The 26,274-nt window shown below is 43.7% G+C and overlaps 1 protein-coding gene and 1 long non-coding RNA gene across 3 annotated transcripts in view; one reads left to right on the top strand and one right to left on the bottom strand.

The window, feature by feature from the left end:
• Window positions 1-1,316: 1,316 nt before the first annotated feature.
• On the bottom strand, window positions 1,317-3,370 carry LOC125435656. Its single transcript, XR_007244899.1, has 2 exons — window positions 2,668-3,370; window positions 1,317-2,164 (listed from the first exon to the last, which is right to left on the bottom strand). It is a non-coding gene; the product is annotated as an uncharacterized LOC125435656 (long non-coding RNA).
• A 406-nt stretch (window positions 3,371-3,776) lies between these two features.
• Window positions 3,777-26,274, top strand: part of TBC1D15 (TBC1 domain family member 15) — a 46,470-nt gene continuing 23,972 nt past the window's right edge. Inside the window, exons 1-5 of one of the 2 annotated variants that reach the window (XM_048500778.1) lie at window positions 3,777-3,926; window positions 9,211-9,306; window positions 9,491-9,565; window positions 14,969-15,107; window positions 22,637-22,847. In XM_048500778.1, coding sequence (XP_048356735.1) covers window positions 3,903-3,926; window positions 9,211-9,306; window positions 9,491-9,565; window positions 14,969-15,107; window positions 22,637-22,847 — 545 coding nt within the window. In that variant the 5' untranslated portion in view covers window positions 3,777-3,902. The remainder of the gene's footprint in view (window positions 3,927-9,210; window positions 9,307-9,490; window positions 9,566-14,968; window positions 15,108-22,636; window positions 22,848-26,274) is intronic. The other variant, XM_048500779.1, reaches the window with a different exon arrangement.

Raw genomic sequence — 26,274 nt, 5'->3', positions numbered from 1 at the left:
AGTCACTTTTACATTCTTCCTAGTACTAACAGCCCTGATATTTTTAGCTTTTTACTTTTAACATAAACCTCTGAAAGCAAAAATAAATCATTGGCCGTTTCCACACGGGCGGAATATGGCGGCCTGGGGACAGCAAAAACGCCGTCCCCAGGCCGCCATTCGCACAGGGGGCGCAGCTGCATCGCAGCCGCGCCACCCGACCACCGCGAAGCCGGCGTTTCCCCAGTGCGCTTAGAAGCGTACTTGTTGCGGAAACGCCGCCTTGAAGCCGCTGCCGAGCGAACGGCAGCGGCTTCAAGACGCCTCCCCCCTCCACTCCCTCCCGGCACTTACCTTGTCCCCGGGCCTCCGGCGCGTCGCCGAGGCCTGGGGATACGCCCCCCTGCCCTGCGCCGCTGGAGCAGGCACGCAGGGCCGGGGGGGCATGTCCCCAGGCCTCGGCACCGTGCCGGAGGCCCGGGGACACACCAGGTCGGCCTGGTGCCAGCGCTCTGTGGCACCGGCGTCCCGGCTCTTTCCAGGACCATCCATGCAGACGGTCCTAGCGTCGTCGGGTCGGCGTGAAATGCGCCGACCTAGCTGCTTCCGCCTCCGTGCGGAAACGGCCATTGTTAGCATTACTAATGTTCAACAACCTCAGGAGGAATGGCTGGCTGTTAAACAGCTGGGCAACATCCTTTTGGATGCTCTAAAATGGTACATATCTGGGAGTCCCTGTAGTATTAATGGTAGAAAAGAAAGGGGGGATTGATTGATTGGATTCATATCCCGCCCAATCCCAGAAGGGCTCTGGGTGGGTTACAAGCTTAGAACATTAAAATATGGCACTCAGCTCAAACTGGCTGAACACATCATTAACAACCAGCGACCCATGCTGGAAAATGATGCTCTTCTCACAGGCTTCTCCATATATCTGGAGAAGTAGTGAACCATGTGGTAGATATCGGAGGATGTTTTGGAATTTTTATGCGGTTGCAGAGGTAGAGTTACTACTGTAGATCTTTGTAGTGAGTTCAACATCCCTGCTTCGGTACAGAATTTGCTGAAGTGAATGACAGCTGTGTAGATTGTTCCCAATGTAAACAGAATCAAAGTATAGTACCTCCATACTATTTGGTGTCTTAATGTTGAGAAAAATAATTTGTTGTTTAAACATAAAATTCCTAGAAGTACACAAATACACAGTTTTGCAATGCAACTTAAATCCAAGGAGTTGGTGTGACTTTCATATATGAAGTTATAACTTGTGTTAGAGGAGATACAAGTAGATAAGGATGGTAGTATAAAATGCTTCCCTAACCATTAAAAATCTTAAATTTTGGGAAAACCAGACAACTTTAATGTTAAAAAATTATTTGCATGATTCTAAATACCTCATTAGAATGGTTTTCTGGCTACAATTTTTTTTATGAAAGCGGTTTCAGGAGTTACTACAGACTCTACCAGATACCAAATAAGCAAAAGCAAACATAAACACTTTGAAAAACCAAATTAACCACCAGGCATTATAAGGCGACTGCTCAAGTTAAATCTCTTTTCAGCAAATTTCAGCAAAAACCAAATTAACCACCAGGCATTATAAGGCTATTGCTCAAGTTAAACCTCTTTTCAGGGAACTGAGAATGCTTCATTTAATACTCTTAACGTCTGTCACTCTGCAATGTCACCTATTCTTCCCATTCTTTTCCTTCCACGCTAGGGTTTTTTCCATTAATTCTTAGTATATGTAAGATTTTCGAAATTAATACTAGAGTCTAAATTCTTTATAGCAAAGTCAGGTCTAAAGGAGCAGGAAAATAGTTTTCTGACTTCCATGGAACTTTAGATGTGTCTTTAAACAGCAGTTCCCACTATCAAATGGCAAATTAACAATATTTAAGTTTTATCTACAATGGAATGTAACATTGAGGACAACTACATTCCATTAAAAATAGCACAGTAACATTTAACACAAGTTGTCATTGACGATCCATAATATAGCTGTCTCATATTACATATTTTATATTAAGGTAGACCTTGATACCCAGGTTACCCTGATCTTGTCAGCTCTCAGAGGCCTTGATTGTAGTTGGATGACAGAAGGCTAGGGCTGCTATGAAGAGACAAATAGTGGCAAATCACCTGAGTACCTCTTGTCTGCAGGGTAGCCATATGTTAGCTGCGACTGGATAGCAAAAAGATAAAGTTTTAATTAAGTTTTACAAAGTTGCCAGGTTTTCCCTGTAATCCTCACTCATCTCTCCCCCCCTGCCCCCGTCTCCCAATCCTGGTAAATGTACTTCTGGTTTGGTCAATATGACTGGGTAACATACTGTAGCTGCAGTTTTTATTTGAACTCAATTTAATGAACTTTAGCAGCTTTAAATTCTGAAAGGCTACAAAGCAAAAGAGGTACTCTGAAATTCTTTTCGTGCAACCAAGAGGCAAAATAGTCACATGTGTTTGAATTATGATTTAATTGATCATTGCATTGCTAATATAATAGCTACTGAAAGCCTGGCTATGGAAGGGGGTTTAGACATGTTGTCTATGAAGTCTGGTATGGCTTTCTGCGAAGTCTGTATTACACTGTACTTCCAAGTTCTCTGTAGTAATTCACTTCCTATGATGAAAGTGGGCTTCAGCTACTTCCCCTGTATAACCTCATGTAGTCCCACTGTAACTTACTTGAAAAGGTAACACGTTCATAAAACGAGGAGCCAGAGAAAAGCAGCTAAAGGCATCTTGAGAAATAGGTTCCAGTTCAGAGAAACAAAGAGTTGAAATAACATTTTGGTGGGGCCTGAAGATCTTCAATAATTTCAGCGAAGAAGAGATCAATTGCCCTGAAGAAAGTGGCTACGTTTGGACTCTGCCGTTATACCCAACAGCAGTCCCTGCTCTCTCAAGACTCCACCCCTGAAATCCGCCAACCTGAAATTAGCAACCATCCGGTTTAGTTCTCCTAGATTTAACAGCTACCTCTGTAGTTAGTGTGGTGTAACTGTGTAGAATCTGGAAAACTCAGGTTCAAATCCTCTTGTCATGGAATCTTGCTGGGTAACCTTGAGCCAGTCATTCATTTTCAGCCTAACTTACTTCGTACGCTTGTGAGGATAAAAGGGAAAAGAGGAGAGAAGAACCATTCAAACCGATTTGGGTCTTCACTGAGGAGAAAGGCGGGATGGGAAATGGGAGGCATACTAAAGAATCTGCAACCCCACCACCTCGAGTGGAAGATCCCGCTCGACATTTTTGTATTCTGCTGTCAGTCTGAGGCGGGGAGATAAACGGCAGCTTAAATGTATGCCATTAACGGCTGTTCAGCCGAGAAAGACTACTACCAAGGCAACCTCGCTACGCCCTAAGGATCAACATACAATGACCCCGCCCTATGAAACTATCGAGGTATTAGTTCCGGTAGCCAGGGCAGAAAAGTCTAGACTTTCCCCAATGTCCTCGGCACTTCCGGCCTAAAGCGGGTCTGGTTTATCTCTTCAGCCACTCCAAATATTTTATCCTGTTATGCGTTTTTCGGTTCCTAATAAAGGCATCATATAGTGTTTGGATTTTTTTGTGCAGTGAGTTACGTTTGGACTAACACGCCTTTAACCAACGTTTCCTATTTTACGCTGTCATATAGAGTGGAATTCACCATAGAGTTGATGAGCAATAGAAGGTCACTAGCGTTCCCTTGGCAGCGTTCGATTTTTAACGGAAGTTCAAGTTACTTCCCAGTCTTCCGTCCTCTCCTTTTATGGTGCTGCCCCGCGGACGCCTCTGTCTTCTCGTCTCCTTTTTTTAAGTACGCATGCGCCAGACCGCTAGTCCCTGCAAGGTGGGGGTGGGGTGGGATGGAGTTGTTGTGAAGCAGCGGGAAGCACGTGAAGAGAGCAACGTCATCATAAACACTAGTAGCCAACATGGCGGGCCCTACGAGCGGAAAGGTAACCAGACATATCAGAGAGTTTGGGGTCCGCGGTTGGGGAAGGATGGAGAGCTGGTTTCCTTGAGGTGTTTCGTTTGTGCGGAGGAGTCTTTCTCAGGCACTGTCTTTGGGCACTTTGTGGGTGGAGGCTATGGAGCTGGTGTAGGACTCAAGCTTCCTGGGCTGTCTTTCCTTGTAAGGAAACCATCGTGGTGCAAAAAGAAGTACTACGGCATAAATTAAAAGCCCAGTTTATCCGATGTCTGTAACATTTTCTCAGTTGGTATCTTACCTGTCCATCCTTAATATGCTCTTTTTGAGGTAGGACAAAATTGTATGATGAAGAAGCCATGCAATATAAAAAGTATGGTCTGTGTCACTTATAAGGAAGCTTGCATATTATGTAATAAAACATTGACAATTAAACACTTTTGCGAATTACGGGTATGCACAAGATCATTTGTATTATTTTAAGGCCGATTAACTATCATACAGTACTTGCCTGTGTCTCCCCCCCCCCCCCTTATTTATTAACTAGCCTGTTCAAGGTTAATATTTTACACAAGCATCAGGAGCTCCTAAAAGGGTGGTGGTGGTGGTGGTGGTGGTGGTGGTGGTGGTGGTGGTGGTGGAGAGAATCTATTCTAAGTGAAACTTTTTCACCTTTTATCCTGTGTATCCGAAAGAGTAAAGCCCATTGAAGAGCACAAATCAATTTGCATTGTGTGAGTATGGACCCTTGATAATCATTTATTATATTTGCAGGCATCTGTTAAGCACATGTAGTCCAAATACAAGTAGGTGCAACTCAGTAACTTGCAGATGTAAGGTGCACAGACTGTACTCAGAAATCATGAACAAACTGTAGTGCACTTGTGATAATAATGAACCTGACAACTTGCTTGTGTGTTTTTTCATCCTCACACTTTGTTGCATGCTAAACTGAAATTGGAGACTTGTTAACAAGTTTTTGTTTGTTCCTTGCTCACAAAATCAGGAAGCCTATCTGATATGGAATCCACATTGTGAGCAAGAAATAAGACTCAATTTGTTACAGAGTGGTGTGGTGGTTAAAAGTGGTAGACTCTAATCTGGAGAACTGGCTTTGATTCCTCACTCCTCCACATGAAGCCTGCTGGGTGACCTTGGGCAAGTCACAGGTTTCTCAAAACTCTCTCAGCCTTACCTACCTCACAAGGTGTCTTGTGGGAATAGGAAGGGAAGGAGTTGTCTGTTCCTGCATGGCAGGGGGTTGGACTTGATGGGCCTTGTGGTCTCTTTCAACTCTATGATTTTGTGAGTTTGTAAGCCGCATTGAGATTCTTTAAAGGTACAGAAAAATGGGGTGTAAAAACCAATTCTTCTAAACCACTCCAATTTGAACGCCACAACATATTGTGGTTAGTTTGGAGACTTTAGTTTCAAGCTGTGTGTTTCATGGATAGAGGAGGGTTAGGATTTTTGAGACTTATTTGTATCATAGGCAAAGTTCTGATTTATTCTTATTGTTTGAATCTATCCATTGCAGATAGAAAGGCTCATCCATATCCCAAAGTGAAGATAGCTTACTATTTTCAGTACACACATTGTACTTAGCAGAGAAAGCAGCTGTAAATTTTGCTGTTGGTAAGAAAGGGCACAAATAATGTCTGTATGTTACTACAACCAGTTTGTGCTTAGTGTCATCATCGCTTCCAACTCATGGCAACCCTATGAGTTACTGTCTTCCAAAACGTCCTTTGTTTACAGCCTTGCTCAGGTCTTGCAAAATAAGGACCGCGACTTCCTTGATTGAGTCAGTCATGTCAGGACTTCCTTTTTTCCTTCTGCCTTCAACCTTTCCTGGCAGGTTAATCAAAGGATATGTTTGCATTTGCTGCCACAAGGTTAAATTTGTTTTTGGTTATACTTTTATTTTGTGCTCTGTTGCTCAGGGTACAAACAGTGGTGGGATTCAGCAGGTTTGCACCACTTTGGCAGAACCGATTGTTAAAATGGTGCTTGTAAACAACCAGTTGTTAAATTATTTGAATCCCACCACCAGAACTGCTTGTTAAATTATTTGAATCCCATGACTAGGTACAAGCACACCTTTTTTCTAATGTAGAAAAATTCTGTGAGGCATACATGTTTCTACCCTGAATTATCTTCCAATCTTGGTCTTCGAAATCTTGCATATTGTGGCTGATTGATGGATCACACTAGGGTTGAAATTGGAAAGCAGTCTGCTCTTATTTTTTAAAATCAGTGTTAACCAAATAGCTGTAGTTTTAGTTTACAATAGAGAAGTTAATTAGCTGGACATGCAGAACAGAGCTAAAAATGATTTTAATAAGTGTACTCATTAATTGGTTAGAGTAAATAAATGCCCTCACAGTGTAGGGAAGTAAGCACTGGAATCCTGCAAGGATCTGTATTGGAAGAAGAGGAGTTTGAATTTATACCCTGCCTTTTTCTCCCAAAAGGAGACTCAAGGCGGTTTACAAACTCGATCCCTTCCTCTCCCAACAGACACCTTGTGAGGTAGTGGGGCTGAGAGAGTTCCAAAGAGCTGTGACTAGCCCAAGGTCACCCAATAGGTTTCATGTGTAGAAGCAGCCGAACAAATCCAATTCACCAGGTAAATATCTGCTGCTCTCGTGAAGAAGTGTGGAATCAAACCTGGTTCTCCAGATTAGTTCACTGCTCTTAACCACTACACCACGCCGGTGTAGGACTGGTGCTACTGTTGGTAAGTGGTACAGAGTCAAGAGTGAAATACCCATGTATGTAGATGATACTATATGATTTCACATGGTAAAATCCAAATGATTGCAAAGGGCACCAAGGACATCTTGCCCAGCTAAATCAGTGGACGCCAATGTGGCAATTGAATTTTATTGTAAATGAATGTGAATCTCCACTTCACACATAAAAGGAAGATAATTTGAACTAGGTGAGATTTATTTAGGTCATTGTGGGCAGCTCAATAAAAATATCAGCAGTGTCTAAATAGAGTGACAAAAGCAAATTGTATATTAGGGATTATTAGAAAAGGAATTGAGGATGAAATTAGCAGCATCAGATTGCCTTTATATACATTTGTGGTGGGATTTGGAATATTGTGTGCAGATTTGATCTTCCCAAGAAGGAAGATATTTTAGAGATGGTAAAAATGCCAGAAGGGGCAGTGAAATTGTCAGGGGTTTGGATTGCTAATCTTTCAAGGAACAATTAAATCACTTTTAAAAAGAAAAGGAAAGAGGCCAACTAAGGTGAATAAATCATCACAGGCTTGTGGAGTTATTCATGGCATGGTGTAAGTGGATAGACAGAAATTTCTCCCATAATTGGCTTGGATCCAACTAAGCCTTTCCACAAGGGGTGACTTTCTCACCTTTCTCCTCCCACTGCCACCTAAAATACTGCTTCTAGGATACACAGCTCCTCCCCTGGGACAGAATGGTAGGTTTGAACTGCAGTGGGAGGGTGGTGGTGAGAAATTTGCAATCTGTAGGTGGAAATCCTTCTACTAAATCCAAACAATAACTTTGGTGGCAACCAATGAAATTGGTCAATAATAGTTTCTTAGTGCAGAGCTCTGTTGAAGTCAGTGAGGATGTAATTCTGTTTAGGATTGCTCTGTCAACCAGCCAAAGGAAGGCACTTCTGTTCATGACATATAATTCATGTAATTTGCTGCCACCAAATGTAGCAATGGCAAGTATCTTAAATAGATTCAAAAGAGACTGGTTTATAACTTAAGGACAGCTACTAATCATGGTGATTATTAGAAGAGTTTGAAGAAGAGTTTGGATTTATATCCCCCCTTTCTCTCCTGCAGGAGACTCAAAGGGGCTTACAATCTCCTTGCCCTTCCCCCCCTCACAACAAACACCCTGTGAGGTAGGTGGGGCTGAGAGAGCTCCGAGAAGCTGTGACTAGCCCAAGGTCACCCAGCTGGCGTGTGTGGGAGTGCACAGGCTAATCTGAATTCCCCAGATAAGCCTCCACAGCTCAGGCGGCAGAGCTGGGAATCAAACCCGGTTCCTCCAGATTAGATACACGAGCTCTTAACCTCCTACACCACTGTCACCTAGTTCAAATTAATGAAACTTCTGTCTGTAACCCAGGGGTTGCCAACTTTTTCTTAAATAAAAATGACTTGTGAGTAATTAAAAATATCCTACTCACCTCTGCATGTCACCAAGTTTTGTTCTGTCCTTAAAAAAAAAAGATCATGGATTAGGAAGACTACCAGAAATGCTATCAACTAAGCAGCGCAGGAAAAAAAACACCTATGAAATTTTTAAAATGCACAAGTTCCTTTACAGTAGCTGGCAAGTGTTAGTAGCAACTTGTTGGAGACATTAGCTTTAGCATACTATACTGATATGGTAATACTGGATCAGTGCCATGAGTCATTTAGTAGCATATTTTCATACCTCTGATATTTTGCATTTATTGCATGTGGTGGAATTTTGACTTGTTGCTTTCTGGAGCAGCAGTGGCGTAGGAGGTTAAGAGTTTGTGTATCTAATCTGGAGGAACCGGGTTTGATTCCCAGCTGTGCCGCCTGAGTTGTGGAGGCTTATCTGGGGAATTCAGACTAGCCTGTGCACTCCCACACACGCCAGCTGGGTGACCTTGGGCTAGTCACAGCTTCTTGGAGCTCTCTCAGCCCCACCTACCCCACACAGGGTGTTTGTTGTGAGGGGGGGAAGGGCAAGGAGATTGTCAGCCCCTTTGAGTCTCCTGCAGGAGAGAAAGGGGGGATATAAATCCAAACTCTTCTTCTTCTTCTATAATTTGGAAGAGGAATTTCTTGTGTATGTTCAGCACTCAATAGCTTCTTTCCTTCCCTCCTTTTTCCTATCCCTCAGTTTTGGTATTTTGTTAAATCATGGTTGTAAATTTTTTTGTTACTATTTTTGTCAGAAGTGGATTCAGTGACATCTGATAAGATACTTCTTATTAAGTATCTGCTCATGATTGAAGAATAGTTTTTCTCTTGTAAATGAACTTGAAGCCAGTTGGTGAGGGTTTCATACTTAAATACTTATGGCCTGTATTTGAACATCCTTACACAGCATCCACTGCAAAACTTCAACCATATTTTTCTTTCCAAGCCCTTCGGCATATCAGTAGGCACACCTGATTCTGTGACCACTTTAAAATAAAAACCTGCATCCTATTGGAAATATCTGGATTTGATTACAGAATGAAACCCTGTTCCCAGAACTAATTCCCGACAGCTTATTGCAAAAAATGTTTTTATGTAACAAAACTTTAAATCCATTTTTCTTTTTTTTTTCTTTTGTTAGGTTGTATATGAGCAAGAAGGAGTTTTCATTCACTCTTCCAGTGGAAATGATGATCAGGAATCCTTACTGTCTGGAACTCTGCGGGTCATAGAGAAGGTGTTCAGATCAAATTTCCAATATCTTTCTTTTGTCTGTTATGCACTTAGCATATTCTGAGATCTTGTTATCTTGGGGAAAAGGATGCATAAAATAAATGTGGATCTCTATTTTTGTAAATAGAAAAAAAACCAAAAATGGTATATAACCTTGTATATAAGTAACTGTAACATTTGTGTTATAGGAAACTGATGTGATAGTAGATTGGAGACCTATGGATGATTCATTAGACTCTTCTAATATACTGTATGCTAGAAAGGTATGTTAATTACTTCAGTAACCCAAATGGAAATATAGACATAGTAAAATAAGGACAAGAGGGTTAGTCAGCGCAGAGACCCGCAGTAAGGACTGTCATGAGATTGATATTAGCCTTCTTCAAGTTCATTTCCACTCAGGGATAAATATGATTTTTATTAGCATGATAGAAGTAGACTGTATTTGGTAAAGTGATTTTGTACACTTTCTAGAAATGAAATGTTTAGTAGCTCGCTGTTGCAGATAATAATCAGCTGAGGTCCTCATCCAACTCATAATGTCTAATTGCAGATTTCACTCTGCAAGAAAAAAAGCTGAGTTATTCATGCTGTCATTTAATAGGTGGTATTAAGACTTCAAGCTTACCGTTTTTGCATTATGCACTATGAACACATAGAAGCAGTAATTGTCTTTCTGTAGTTCATTTTTTGTTTGCCTGTAGTGTAGAACCTCAAGGCAGGTTACAGAGTTATAAAAGTCAATGCCAAAAAGAATATACTGCATACAACGTACAATGCAGAAGAATAGGATTTCACAAATTTTAAAAAAATGAAATAAAGAAGTACGCTGCAAGATACTCTCCACCCCCAAATGTCCTGAGGAAATTTTTGTTCCCTTCTAAACTTTGATATCATCCACGTCAAAGTAAAAATTTCATTGCTGATGCTTTATCAAGGAACATCTAAAGAACATGAAGGAACAATTGAACTGTAAGACTGTTTTAGACTAATTCTAACATGTAGCATGTGAGTGATTTTTTAGTTAGATGTAGCATATGAGTGATTTTTAGTTATAATCTTGTAATTGCTAACTCCACCTTATTCTTGTTAGTAGTTTTTGCCTTGTTTAACCACCTCAAAGTTGAGAGATCAGTGTGGAAGGTGAATTTCCTCCCCCACAGCTAAGGTTTTAGTTTTCCAGTAGCCCATACAATGGCTAAGCATGCTTAATAACAGTTGTTGCTCCCATGTTTCAATTTTGTTTTACCTTTAAACTTTGAAAAGATTTTCAGGTACTCAGAACAGCTTTTACCTGCCATTCTTGTTCTTTAGCCAAGGTAGGGGACAACAGTACTTCATTCAAGGTACTTTCTTTGCTTAGCTCCCCAAAGCGATGGCTTGTTTTTCTTCTCCTCTAGTCCTTAAGACTAGATTCCCCCTAATAGGGTTTTAGCATACTTACATCAAAGATCTTACAACGTCCACCTTCAATGTTTGTATCAATCAAATAGTTTACATTAGATATTTTATTTACAACATGGAAGGGACCTTCCCAGGAAACTTCCAGCTTTTGTCGTCTTCTGAATCTCAATGCAAGAACTTGGTTTCCTGGTTTGGAAACTCTGTCCCTGTCTCTCATACTGTACCAGGTTTTCTGTTGAGCTTGATACATGTTGTCAGCTGCAGTTCTTTGAAGTTTTCCTGGAGCTCTTGTAGATAGGTCACCACATCTTGGCTCTCAGTTTGTTCTTGTCCAGTCCACACTTCTTTTTAAAATGTCCATTGACTCTTTAGATTGACATCCGAAGAGCAACTCAAATGGACTAAATCTGGAACTTTCTTGGGGTACCTCCCTGGACCCAAACAGGAAATTCTGTAAGTGTTAATATCAATCATTAGGGTGGTTGTAGCTATGGTCTCTAACATATGATTGAGAGTGCCATTAAATATCTCATTAAGTCTGTTGGACTGTGAATGATAACTGTCATTGTTAGGTGCTTTATATTTCAAGCTTTTAATAGTCCCTTCATCAGTTGAGACATAAAAGCAGTTCCCAAATCTGTGACGATTTCATCAGGGAATCCTAGTCTGGCAAATACAGTCAGCAAAACATTGGCTACTGATTTTGCTTCAACATTTCTTAGTGGAACTGCCTCAGGATATTTTGTAGCTTAATCCACTATAGTCTAAAGGTGCTGGTTTCTTTTTCTAGTTGTTTGGAAAATTGGACCAACAATATCTATGCTGGTCTTTGGCAAGGCTTCTTTCACAACTGGTATGGATTGTCCCTTAATTAACAATCCCTTAATTTTATTTTGTGACTTTCCAATGAACTGGCACATTTTGCTTGACTGGCAAAAAGGCTTTGGTATCTTTCCCATCCATGGCCAATAAAAACTGGCTTGGACTCTATCTCTAGTTTTGTTAATGCCCAGTTCTGTCATAGTTGTTTCATGAGCAAACTGCAATCATCAATTGAAACGGCCTCCACATAATCTTTATTTATAACTTCTCTGATCCTCCAGACTTGTAAAACTTTATCACCTTCCTCGGTTTGGTTCTACTCAGGAGTCAGGGTTGGTGTTCTCGCTTATGGTACTATCTGTTTTCTGTACCAATTTCACAGTTTTAGCAGTTGTAGGGGTCTTATCTTTTTCTAACTTTGGACATTGTGATTTTACATGTTCCACCTCCTGACAGTGGAAACAAACTATTCCTCCTGGTTTGTTTTGTACAGGAGTGGTCTGCCTTACGGGCTGTTCTATGGTATCCCAGCTTTCTCTCTGGTTCTCCATTCTTTACTTTTCTTAAAGGGACTTGGGACTACTGCTCCCAGTAAATCTCCCTTTGTCTCATCCAGTAAAAAAGAGACCTCATTCACAGTTTCAAGCTTCTTGTCTTTTAGAAACCAGCAGAGTTGGGAAGGAACTTGTCTAGAATTGTTCCAAACTTATTAGTTGTTTCATTCATCAAAGGTCTTAACTTTGCTTATTTCCACCCATCTGTCTAATACTTTGGGGTGCTGTGTGGTTTCCGGGCTGTATGGCCATGTTCTAGCAGCATTCTCTCCTGACGTTTCGCCTGCATCTGTGGCTGGCATCTTCAGAGGATCTTCAGAGGATGCCAGCCACAGATGCAGGCGAAATGTCAGGAGAGAATGCTGCTAGAACACAGCCATACAGCCCGGAAACCACACAGCACCCCAGTGGGCACAAATACAACATTTTGTTTTCCTCATGAATGTCCGTTATGGCATGTTCTTTCAAAACTAAATAAAAATGCTTCAACATCATCCTCTTTCTAATAATGTGGAAGCCTTTTCATATCTGTGGAAAGAAACTCACCATTCCCTTGTGCACTTGGTACTTCTGAGCTTTATTTCCTGCATTTTGAGAGAAAACATTTCTTTTTCATGAGCCATCCTGGAATTTGACATGCCAGCCAATCAGAAGTCATGATTGTTAACTCTTTGTGTTTCAAGAACCTTTGCTCTGTTCCAACTCAGCAAAGTCCTGGAATCCATCACATGTTACGTAAACTGGATTTTACAATTAGAGAACAGTGATCCAATACAGTGGCGTAACTAGGCAAACTGGAGCCCTGGGCAAAACCTGAGTTTGATGCCCCCCCAGGCGCATGCCCGGTGCAACGCGTACCCCCCAGCTCCCTTGTAGCTACGCCCAGTGGCATATTTAGGCAAACTGGAGTTTGGCGCGCCCCCTCCCCCATGGCCAAGCAATGATTTTTTACACCAGGTCGTTTCAAAGTCACCATCACATTATAGAACATGCCCCAACTCACAAATCTGAAAACAGCAATAGACCATGCCACACAGCAGAAATATTTTTTTTGAAAACATTTTCAAAATGCTTTAAAAATGTTTTATTACTGCTATGGAAACATTTTATGGTGTTGTATCCAGTCCCGCCAATTGGGTGAAACAGCAACACTTTCAATGTTATTTAAATATCGACATCTCGCCATATAATAAACATCTGGCCTCCCGTGGGTACAAGTAGGGGGGAGGGGGGAGTTTTAAAGCCGTCTGTAATGCATATATGGTTCTTAATTATTGAGTCCTGATTGTTTAGTTGTTTTTAATCTTATAACTTATGTTGGACACCACCCTGAGCCCTTTGGGGGAGGGCGGTATACAAACTAAATTAAACAAACAAACAAACACACAAACAAACTGGGAACCCCAGATTCTCCCTTTAAGGTGGATTAAAAAGGAGAATCTGGGCTGCCTAGTTTAAACAAGTGATGCTGGAATCCACCCCCAAACAGCATAATTTTCAATGGTGTTTAAACTAGGGAGCCCAAATTATCCTTTTAAATCCACCTTAAAGGGGGAATCTGGGGTTCTCAGTTTAAACAACATTGAAAGTGATGCTATTTTGGGGTTGATTCTCCCCCATCCTGAAACAGCGTCACTTTCAGGGTTTAAACTGGGGACCTCAGATTCTCCCTTTAAATCCATGCCAAAGGGGTGTGTGTGTGTGGGGGGGGGTTAAACAGAAAATCTGGGGAAATTTGGGGGGTGCCTGCTGTCAGGGGTACAATTGTTAAGCTAGCAGCACCAAACTTTCAGGGTATATTTAGGAGACTCTCCTAATGATACCACCCAGGTTTGGTGAAGTTTGGTTCAGGGGTCCAAGCTTATGAACCCTCAAAGGTGTAGCCCCCATCTCCTATTAGCTCCCATTGGAAACAATGGGTGATGGGGCACCCCCTTTGGGAGACCATAGCTTTGGACCCCCTGGACCAAACTTCACTAAACCTGGGCGATATCAGTAAGAGACTCTCCTGATGATACCTCCCAGGTTTGGTGAAGTTTGGTTCAGGGGGTCCAAAGTTATCGATCCTCAAAGGTGTTGTCCCCATCTCCTATTAGCTCCCATTGGAAACAATGGGGGATGGGGCGCCCCCTTTGGGAGTCCATAACTTTGGACTCCCTGAATCAAACCTCACCAAACCTGGGTGATAGCATCAGGAGAGCTTCCTGAAACATCCCTGAAGTTATGGTACTGCTAGCCTAAAAACTGCACCCCTGCAGGCCAAAAACGGAAAACCCACTAAAATACCAAAAAACCCACAAACGAACCCTGAATTTTTGGCGCCCACCACAAGGGGGTGCCCTGGGCAACTGCCCACTTTGCCCAATAGCATTACGCCCCTGATCCAATAAATTAGGGAATTGTTGAAATATAAGTACTATTTAGTATAAACAGAGGGGACAAGCTGCCTACATGTTTCAAAAGCAATTAAATAGGCAGCTTCTTCCTGCATAATTCTGATTTACTATATCTGTGTTGCCTTTTTAAAAATGTCATCTTGAATAGTTAAGTGGTCAGGACTCTGAGCCTGGATGGTGCTTTAGGATAGCAAAAAAGGGTAAGCTGAGGATTGGAGAAGAACAGTGGTGTGGAGAAATGCAGAGAGGTGTGACTCTTATAACCGCAGGACAACTATTTTCAAAGCCAGCTTACTTTTAGCACTAAAGGACTGATGTTTCTTTTGAGTTGTATTGCATTAAAACTTCCTCACTCTTCTGGGCACAGCTCACTCTACTTTAACTTTAGTGGGCTTTTCCAAATGTATACTTGTTTAAATAGGAAATGATCTCATGGTTAAGAAAAGTGGTTTTATAATTGCAAGAAATATTCCTTTGATTTCTTATATAGGATTCTAGTTCAGTTGTAGAGTGGGCGCAGACTCCTAGAGAGAGGAATCTACAGGGGCTAGAACATATGAACAGTTACGAAGCAGAATGGGATATGGTCAACACAGTCTCCTTTAAGAAGAAACCACATTCAAATGGAGGTACGTCATTGTTTATTACACTATTTTAGCAGCACGTGGTCTGGCTTTTGAAAGATGATCAAAGGTGCATTGGCATCTCTGCTCCCTACTCTTAGCATGTAGATGAGGCTACTGCAGGGCAAGGACAGGCTTTTATTTGGCTCTGGGCTTGTGCTGGTCTTGCAAATGTAACACAAGTCTGCATACCTGCTGCTAGACTTGCATAATTCTTTTCCATTTGGGCTCCTGAGCTTCATCCTACATTGGTGATCAGCAGCAATGATGGTAATAATCTGTCTGGATGGGGAATGGGGGTTATAAGCAAATTGAAGCAAAGGTGTGCATTTATTTGGTTAGCTTATTTATTTGGTTAGCTTATTTATAGCTTGCCTTTCTTACTGAGACTCAAGGAGGCTTGCACAGTACAGAAAGAGAAACAAAATGTAATCATACGTTATAGGTCCTCAAATGAACAATGCAGTAGGACTGGGAATACAACATTGAATGATAATGAGAACAACAAACTGCCCAGACTGATATAGTAGAAGCAGTTCATAGTTTGGGATTACAAAGCTACAGGACAATGCTGTACCCAGTCCCGTATGAAGGTGTGCACTTCTGAACTGTTCTGTCCCACTACAGATCTAACTCCATTACAAGAATTCCCTCCCAAACTCTTATGCTTCACACATTTTGTGAAATGGTAGTACTGGGGGAGCCTTCTTGGACTTCTTGGTCAGGCCATTCCACAAGGACTTCTTGGTCAGGCCATTCCTCCTGATAGAACGCATGTGAATATGCTGTTACTGATCTTACCTGTTTGAATGGAGAAAGTTTCATTCAGATGACATAAACAGCAGAGCATAATGAAAGAGGCCATCCGACAGGTATGTGGGTCCCAGGCCATGAAGGTTTTGTATGTGATAACTAGTACTTTAAATGGAGCCTGGAAACTTATTGTTAGCCAGTGTAGTGTGGAAAGATGGGTGTGACATGCATGCTGTGCCCGCCACCCCCTAGTAATAGGGCTGCCATGTTCTCTACCAACTGTAGTTTCCAAGTGAACTTCAAGGAGATACCCACTCAGACTATGTTACAGTAGTCTATCCTTGAGATAACTGTGGCAAGAATCCACATGGCCAGATTAGCTGAGAAAGGATAGAGGGCCAATTGCCAGACTAGATGCTCTAGAAAACACCCTGTAAACAATAGAATGTTGAGATGTTTTTGACATTGCAAAGTTTCTTTGTTTATGACAGAATTGTTGTCAGCAACACAAAAACATTCTGTTGCTTCCTTGCCAAATATCATGTTTATCTTTTGGTAACTATTGAAGTGGGTGAAGAGGCTTACAGTTTGCCTTGTTTCAGAAAACAGTTCTTTTGATGTAATTTAGACTGTTTCTTCCCTGGAATTATTTATATCTTTAAATAAGTAATATTTGGGGTGTGTGGGTATGAGTAAATAGAATGTTGCATTGGTACATTTTAGGATGGTGTATATATTTGGCCACCGGGGGCTAGCTTAAGTATTACTATGTGAGATACTGGAGCAATTTGGGAATGCTATAGGTCAGTGGTGGCGAACCTTTGGCACTCCAGATGTTATGGACTACAATTCCCATCAGCCCCTGCCAGCATGGCCAATTGGCCATGCTGGTAGGGGCTGATGGGAATTGTAGTCCATAACATCTGGAGTGCCAAAGATTCGCTACCACTGCTATAGGTGGACCTGATAATTATTTCTTCTAGGTATTCACAACACTTACCACTTAAGAGTTTATATGCTGTGCAGGGGCTTGTATATGCAAAATGACACTCTTTCATGAGTTCACAGCAAAAGAAAATTTTTACTAATGTGACTGTCGCATACCATTGTGCTTCCGTCTGCCTTTAGACTGTTTTATTCATAACATTCCTAGTTTTCCAGTTGAAAAACCTGTGAAAGAACCTGACATTTAGACAGAGAATTTTAAAATACAAAACAGATGGGGCTGTGGCTCAGTGATAGAGCATCTTCTCGGCAGGCAGAAGGTCTCAGATTCAATCCCTAGCATCTCCAGTTAAAGGGTCAGGTAGAAGGTAATGTGAAATACATCCACTTGCTGATTTGAGTAGTGAGTACTGATTTTGATTGATCTGATTTGGTATAAGGCAGGTTCATATACACGGAAAAAGAATTTCAGACTTGGCATTTTCGTATTGAGTGGTTAAGTGATGTTCTGCTTTAGGCCCTGAGAATGGATTGGCGACCTAAATCAGTAACAGAACATTTAACATTTATTGGTGACCTTTTCTTTCCCTTGTTCCTATTACAGAAACATTGAGGTGGTAAAATGGTATGGATTGGATTTTTCCAGCTTTTCTACTGTCTGATTTCACTCTTTACTGGAGCTTTGTTCTGTGTGGCTATGATGCATACTGTAGCCTTTTTCAGGATCATAATGGTCCCCCACCTTCCTCTTGTGACAGTTAAAAATCTGGTGGCATCCAACTTGGTTGACTGTGGGTGCAGAGTCTGTTTATGGACGAATATTACTAGCACAATAGAGCTTTTTATTATTTTCTTGCTGCCTGTTGTAATACCGTGTTTCCCCGAATATAAGGCATACCCATGAAATAAGACATAGTAGAGGTTTTGCTGAAGTGATCAATATAAGGCACCCCCCGAAAATAAGGCGTAGCAAAGTTTTTGTTTGCCCGCCACGGAACAGAACACCAGAGCAGGAAGCTGTGGAGCGGCCCCTGGAGGAAGTGCACCAGCAACAGCAACGTTTGGCTTTTTACCCCGCCTTTCTTTCCCATAGAAAGAAACCTTGGGCCACCGAGGAAAGAGCAGCTTCTTTGTGCACGTTGGGAAAGGTCGTCGTGCCTCTTTTCTCCCTCTCGCCTTCTACTTGAAAGCCACCTTGAGTCTCCTTACAGGAGAGAAAGGTGGTTTATTAATCCAAACTCCTCCTCTTCTTCTAGTAAGTTAAAAAAAACCCTTCTAATATTTTGAGGCGGTTGCTGCCCGCCCCCAGAGCTAGCTGGCCGAGCAGCAAGCGGGCATTTGAACCTGCGCCCGAGGGCCAGTCTGGCCTGTGTTTCTGGCTGGTGGGGCTCGCCAGCGGCAGTGATGGCAGCGCCCAGGCACAGGAGCAAGTGGGCTGCCGGGCTGCTGCTGCCTTCCTCTCTCCCTCCCCGCCACGCCTGCAAGGCTCGGGCTCACCTTGGGGCCTCGGCCGCTGCCCCCTCCGCCACCCTTGCTGCCTCTCCCGCTGCTGCTCCTGCCCCTATCTCCCCAGGAGGGATGATGACAGGGCCGCCTGTTGTGCTGAGGGAGGTCGTCGAGGCGGTGGTCAGGAGCTTCACCAAGCACACGCAGGGATACGGTGGCTCCTTCTTCCTCCTCTTGTTTACCAGCCCGCTTCTCCTCCACCTCCTCCTCCTTCCCCCGCACCCTGCAAGTTTGCAAGCTTCAGCTTGCAAAGAGATCCCAAAGTTGCAGCCTTTCCCTGCACCCCCCACAATGGCCCGGGGGGGGTTGCAACTAGCAAGCATTGCCCTGCGGTTTGCAAGCAGCGCTGGAAGGATCGTGGGTATTGCTCCCTCCCATTTTTTTGCAAGGGATGCCCGGAGATGCAAAACTGCAAACTTGTCCCCGGGCCTGGGCACATTTGTGTTGGTTGGAAAGGCTGGCCCAGGCGGGGGTTTGTTTTGGCAATGGGTCCCTCCCCACTCGATTGGGCGCTGGGCTTGCAAGGCGACTGGGTCGGTTTCTGCATGCACGGCTGAAGTGGGGAAGGGGGACCAAACAGCTCCCTAGCGTTGCTGGATTATGCAGCGCTTGGGCACCGCTGGTTAGGCCTGTCGGGAGACTTCGGTGCTTTTAGGCCCCGTTGGAAGAAGCAAAGAGTGACTTTCGAGGGACAGGGTGTGGTGGTTCATGCAGGCGATGGAGGGCGGACGGGATTCCCCTCTCAGGACTTAGCAGCCCTAACCTGCAGCTCACTTCAGAGCCCAGCAACAGCTCAGCCCAAGCCCCTCGAGTCTTCCAAGAGGGGGAGGAAGGGTCACTGGGCTGTCAAGAAAGGGGGGGGGATGAGACGAGGGAGGCTGGCGGTGCAGCCAGTCCGGCCGGAGGGGACAGCTTGGGGGCAAGCAGGAGGCGCTGGGGTGGAGGAAGGAGAGCGAACGGAGCAGGGAGAAAGTCAGAAGGAAAGGGAAAGAGAAAGAGAACGGAGCAGAGAGGGAGCCAAAACAGAAGAGAGAGAAATGCAAGGGGGAGAGAGAGAAGACGAAGCAAGACAGGGAGAGAACAGAGAGAAACTGCAAGAAAGGGCTACCAGGAAGGGAAGGGGGAATTGGAAGCCCTGAGAGTCAGAAGGAGGGGAAAAGAGGAGGGTATCTAGGGAAGAGGCAAACCCTGGGTGGTGCCTCTTCAACAACTCCCGGGACATCCTGCAGTCTGGAAGACGGGTGGGACAGCAATCACTCTGTGGCTAACAGCCTTATTGAATGACAGACTCCCTAAAACCGGGGTCTCAGACAGGGACAAGACCACCCCAGATAGGGAAGGAGGGAAGGCACAAATTCTTGATAGGATTCACATTTTGTCTAGTTATGCTGGTTTGTGATGACAACTACTGTACAGTATATAATAAATGTTCATTTTTTTGTTCAACAATAAATGTGAATTCTTCTTCATGGAAAAATAAGACATCCCCTGAAAATAAGACATAGCGCATCTTTGTGAGCAAAAATTAATATAAGACACTGTCTTATATTCGGGGAAACAGGGTATATAACCGTGTGTGTGTGTGTGTGTGTGTGTGTGTGTGTGTGTGTGTGTGTGTGTGTCACACATAATTGGATTGAGCTCAGTTTTACTGAAGGACATTATCTGTCATAGCAATGACCCCCTTTTAGTCTCCCGCAGATGATGTGATTGTTCTGAATTGTATTATTCATCTACAAAATTTCTAGTAATATATTCCTGGCAAGGTCTTTGTGTTCTCTTAGCTGTGCCGTCATATGTGGGTTGGCAGTTCAGTGAAGTATGTTGGAACTCTTTTTGAATTAAAGCATACAAAAAATTGGGAAGACCCTAAGTAAGCCTGAATTCTCCCCCGCCCCCTTGTACACACAAAGGCTGTTTAATTAAGGAAAGTAGCAGTAGTTCCAGGGCTGACATATCTACTGTGCATGAATCATGATCTCTCTAAAAGAAAGTGAGCCCTGCCGGGGAGGGCGGAATATAAATAAAAATATAAACTAAATAAAATATGCAGTTACTGTTGAATCAGCTGCATGCTTGGCTATTCTTTCTTTTCCCATTGTCAGTGTGGTAATGATCTCATTCATCTCCTTGGGGACAATAAGTTTTGGGGAAAAGGTTGCGTAGAATTGTTTTAACAGCAACCCTAATAGCAGCTATTGATATATTAACTACATTGATTAACTACATTTTTAGTTAGAGATACTATATCCTTGTTAAAGGGAGATTGTAAGAATTATATTTTTATGCCTTTAAAAGCATGACAGCTGTTTCAGGAAAAGTTAATTGACTAAAGACTTCAAACTTGATGGTGTTGCACCAGAGGCATATCTAGGAAAAATGGAGCCCGGTGCAAAATCTGAGTTTTCTGTGCCCCCCCCCCCCCCCGCTCCATATGGGCAGCTGCTCTCCCCCTTCTGCCCTCCTAGGACAGAACTATTGATAACTCTGGTTCCCTTTGCATACTTTTTCTGCAACCTGTTTTACCAGGAGCTGTCTGCTCTAGTTTCTGTGGGGGCGGGGAAAGGTTTCCAGAGGGGGGAAACATTGGCTCTTTTTTTTGTTCACCTTCCATTTGACGTACACTTGAGTAGCTCCATATTTCCACCTTTCCCTTCATCTCTTTCCAGCTGGTTTCCACCTAGCCCCCCTTGTAGGCAACTCTGTGTGTGTGTGTGTGTGTGTGTGTGTGTGTGTGTGTGTGTGTGTCTGTCTGTCTGCCTGCCTGCCTGCCTGCCTGCCTGCCTGCCTGCCTGCCTGCCTGCCTGCGTGCGTGCGTGTGTGTGTGTGTGTGTGTGTAAGGTGGTATTTCCCTTAACCATGGCCATGTCCCCTCTTTACCTGGTTGCAGTAGATCACAAATGAGGAGTAAAAGCTTTCCATCCTGGACATCTGAGTTCTTGGGCTGGGAAGAAGCTTCAAAAGGGGGTGGCAGCTTTAGGGTTAAATTGTCTAAGGGGCATAAAGGCGAAGGCACTGGAAAGGGAGTGGGTGTCTCTGAAGTCTGCGTTCCTTCAGTTGTGTGGGGAGAAGTGCTCCAAGAGGTGGGGAATAAAGAAATTGCGTGGGTGGGTTGCTGATGCCTGGGTTCTCCAGACAGGGAGTCGGGTCGAGATCAGCCAAGAGAACAGACCCTTCCAACCCGGGATCTCCTACCTTCAGGATGCCCAGGCTCCTGCCCCTTGGCATGGGCAGTGGGGGGTGGGAAATCCTCTTTTCTACCTCCAGCCAGACAGGCACCAGTTCAGGTCCACGCAAGCCAAAGGGGACTCTCTTTAGCCTGGGATCCCATTCCCTACTTTGCTGTTCAAGGAGTGCAAAGGCTGCTGGAATCGAGGGGGCAGGTGGAGAGGGAGAAAAAAAAGAGAGTGTTGCTCGAGGCTCCGCTCCCAATCTTGGAGAGTGGGGAAGAGTGCTTGGAAGTGTGGAAGAATGGGATGGCTATGACATCAGAAGGGGAAGACCCAGGTGGAGTAGGACCGGAGGAAGTGGTTTGGAGCAGGAGTAGAAGAGCAGGCGAGCACAGAGCAGTGTTGGAGGGGTGCCGCGTTGAAGACTTGTTGAGGCTGGGCATGCTGCCTTTCTCACAGGACCGAGTGTGCACACCTGGCCACAGTACTCAGGGATAGGCGCAACCAAACTTCTTCAGGGCAAACACACCCTGCCAGGACCCACCCTGCCAGGACCCACCTCTGCTGCTGCTGCTTGGGCTGGGAGGGAGGGAAAGGGCAGAGGAGGCTCAATGCGGACTAGCTGCTTGCCTGTACTCAGTGGCTGCGGGGGGGGGGGATGGTTGGGAAGGAGAGCTGCGATTTTGTGCCCCCACATGACTGACTGGCCTGTGCCCAGGGAAATGTGACACCACATGTCACCATGGCTGGTACACCCCTGTGCTGAACACACTGAACAGAATCTGCTTTGATTGGCAGCGAGTCCAAGGTTTCATCTTTTAACCTGACAGGCTGAACCTTTGGCCTTCATGCAAATCAGGCTGACTTATCCCCTTTGCTCAGTATAAATGAGGGTTTATATCTTATAACTCTGCTCAGCTAATAGTGCTGCAGTCCTCCAATGCTAGACCCTTTCCCAATGAAAGAAAGCTTCTTGCGTTGAAGAAAAAGTGTGGGGATATGTAACCCACCATAGATAAATGGGAGCAATCATAAATTAAAAACTGGATTCAGAGCATATTGGCAAATGTGGTATGGTGACTCTTGGAATTATCGGTGATATTTTCCTGTGCATGCTGGTGTGGGCCCTAGTGGCTAAAAGGTAATTTTTTTCTGTTTCAGATTCTACTGTTCGTACAAATGGAGAAAGCAAGTGGTCCTTTCTGTTCAGCTTAACAGATTTAAAGACCATTAAGCAAAACAAAGAAGGAATGGGATGGTCGTATTTGGTGTTCTGTTTAAAGGATGATGTCGTTCTTCCAGCTCTTCACTTTCACCATGGAGACAGCAGCTTATTGATTCAGTCTCTTAAAAAATATGTGGTGCTCTGCGAGTAAGTATTGAGGATTACCAAAGTGAACTTTGCTAGAGTTAATTAGCACAGCTAGAATAACAGTAGGATCTAGTAATGTTAATAGAAATTAAGCTGAGCTACTAACTATATTTAATAGAGCTCTCTGGTCCTTCAACCTTTGTATCAGTAGGCTCAGTATTTGCTTCGTTTTTAAAAATGGTGTAGTTGTCAGTGTCAGTTTTTCAAAACTTTTGGCATTTTGTTTTATTATTCATTACTGCTTAATTTTATCACTGGTTTGGAAACTGAAGGTAAGAGGAAAGGTTTTTCTGAAGAGTAGTTAGATGACTTGATTTGGCTGTTCACACATGCATGATTTTTGGTTGAAAGCCACAGCCTATCTGAGGACTGAAATTCTTAAAGATGGGAGAAGAAATGCAGCACTGCTGGAACTGGAATCTCGTGTCCCAGTTTACTGTCTATAGCAAACAACTTAAGGAAGATAGGGAATAGTTACATTGGGTCTGGTGTCATTTTTATCAATGGTTCCACTTATTAAGAAAGCTGACAAGAAAATTTAATATGGACTAGTCCAGGGGTCTGCAACCTGCGGCTCTCCAGATGTTCATAAACTACAATTCCCATCAGCCCCTGCCAGCATGGCCAATTGGCCATGCTGACAGGGGCTGTTGGGAATAGTAGTTCATTAACATTTGGAGAGCCGCAGGTTGCAGACCCATGGACTAGTCCAACTTTCAAGGGTAGTAGATCAAGAGAGCTGGTTCCTTCTGGAGATGTTAACAGGCTTCTGAATACAGAAACGTATTTGACTATAAAACAGAATATTCAAATGCAGAATTCAATTGTAGCTGCATTGAGATCCTTTGTAGTGTAGAGTTCTAACATTTCCAGAAATCTTGAAGTTTTAGGGTGGGGTCTTCTTTGGAAGAAATAAGTATCTTTATACATAATTGGCTAAAGGTTAGAAGTCCGACAATGAATCCTTAGCCAATTACCATACAGAATGCAAAGAGTATTCCTGCACTCCCATTGGCCATTGCCGCCCAAGTAGCAGCTGCTCCGCAGCCTGGCAAAGGCCCCCTCCTTCTCCTGGCCCCAAAGCACACTAGGCAATGCCGCCCCAACCATCTGCATTCCACCCTCCCCCACCCCTAACCCCACCATTCAACCCTCCCCCCAAAAATCACTTTGCTGCCCTCACTTCACCCTAGCCACACCTTTCAACCCTCCCCCAACCCAACACTCACCTTGCCACCCTTCCCCCACCCCTTGCCATACCTTTCAACCCTCCCCTCACCCCAACACTCACCTTGCCGCCATCCCCCCACCCCTAGCCACACCTTGCAACCCTCCCCAACAATCATCTTGCTGCCCTTCCCCATCCCTAGCCACACCATTCAACCCTCACCTCACCTCAACAATCATCTTGCTGCCCTTCGCCCACCCCTAGCCACACCTTGCAACTCTCCCCTCACCCCAAAACTCACCTTGCCGCCATCCCCCCACCCCTAGCCACACCTTGCAACCCTTCCCCAACAATCATCTTACTGCCCTTCCCCCACCCCAGCCACACCTTGCAACCCTCCCCTCACCCCAAAACACCTTGCCGCCATCCCCCAATCCTTTCCTTCCCATCTACCCCAAGCCACACCTCTCCCACCCCCGAGCCACAGAACTAGACCAGGTATGTGGTGCGCTGTGAGGAAGGGTAGGGAGGGAGCTGCTACAAGCCCAATAAAGCCCATTGCAGGGGAACATGCTTTCTCTTCAATCCTTTGCTGGGGCTCATTGCATCTCCCCTGCAATGGGCTTTGCTGCTAGTATGAAATAATTAGCAAACTAAACTTATTTTACTGTTTGAACAAAAATGTATCATTTATGTTGTTTGTAAATTATGAAGTTTAAAAGTGTAGTGCCTTAGTTTTCAGTAAGTGAAATTTCCAATACTAAACAAAGAGAATCTTTGTCTTAGCTCATTTCTTAGTTTTTGCCACCTGAGAGTTAGAGGAAAAAAAAAAGCTCTGAAAAGAGAAAACATAAATTTTACAGTAAAATGGTGTGGAGTATGGACAGAAACATGCATATTTTACAATAAAATGATGTGGAATAAAGACGGAAACATACATATTGTGACTACATGAGACTACAGTCGAATGTAGTCACAGTATGGCTGGTAACTTTGAATACTGAATTAAATTACATTGAGCTCTTCAATAATGTGCTATACATGTTCTGGCATATTTATTGTGGATAAAATTCCTTTCAATGTGTACTTCAAAATGTGTTTGTATGTGTCTACAATATACATAGGAATTAATATATCCAATTCTCAGAATGGCCCAATCTGTGAATATTTACAACTGAAGGCTGAAGTCATGAATATATAAAACAGATCTTCCGTGATGGCCTTTGTGAAAAAAGTGCATACATTTTGTAAAAGTAATAAATACAGACCAGAAAAATCTGAAATATTTTTTTGAAAAATAGTAGAATACCCCTCCCCCCAAAAAATGATAGAAGCTGCACTTGCAGCTTTAAGAAAGGACTGTCTTTAGTAGCCATTACGTGGCAACCACACAGTATTGTCTGCCCTCAAGCCTTTGTTTCTGTCAGCAAAACACAAGGGAGGGACAGTCTTTTCTATGGCTGTTTTTCCTTTGAGAGAGGATTCAATGGGACCAGACCCATCAGCAACAACTGAGTGACTTAGTATCACCTGGCTTTTATGACTTATCCAGGTCCAGCTGCTCGCTTTGATTCAACAGCAGCCATAAAAGTCAATATGTTGTGGTGTTTAGTTTGGAGTATGAAGTGGGAGACCCAGATTAGAATCTACACTCTGCCGTAAAAGCTCACTAGGTGTCCTTGGGCCAGTTACACATTCTCAGCCTAACTTACCTCACAGGATTGTTGTGAGGATAACATGAGAGGAGAATCATGTAAGCTGTTTTGGATCCCCATTGTGAGAAAGGCAGGGTATAAATTAAATAATAAATATAGCTGAAGTTAGGGGGAAGATAAAAGTTAGGTTGGTTGGTAAACAGGAATGAGGAAAAAATCGAAAAGGTGAAACTTCAGGGTAGCTAGTAGGAGGGAAAGTGGAGATAGTGTGGGGAGGGAGATGGCAAAAGTGAGGCATCTCCACAACTCCTCGCGGGTTCCCCAACTTGCAACTGGACCTGGCAGCAGGGGCGTAACTGACTAAAATGGCACTCAGGGCAAGCAATATAACTCACCCCTTTCATCATTTGGCCAGGTCATGTGGGGGCACATTGCTAAGCCTCTTTAACTGCATCCCTGCCCAAACTCATGTGGAGTTCTGGATCAAGGATGTAGTGAAACGCTGAGCCAGCCAGTGTGGGCTAACTCCGCCCCGAACTCCATGTGAAGTTCGGAGGGTGGCTGACCCGTTCAGTGTTCAAACAGGCCCACCTCCACTCTGAAT

Source organism: Sphaerodactylus townsendi, linkage group LG06 (assembly GCF_021028975.2).
Source record: "Sphaerodactylus townsendi isolate TG3544 linkage group LG06, MPM_Stown_v2.3, whole genome shotgun sequence".
NCBI classification, from domain to species: domain Eukaryota; kingdom Metazoa; phylum Chordata; class Lepidosauria; order Squamata; family Sphaerodactylidae; genus Sphaerodactylus; species Sphaerodactylus townsendi.
Note: the sequence above shows the minus strand (reverse complement) of the source record. Positions and strands in the feature narration are given on the sequence as shown.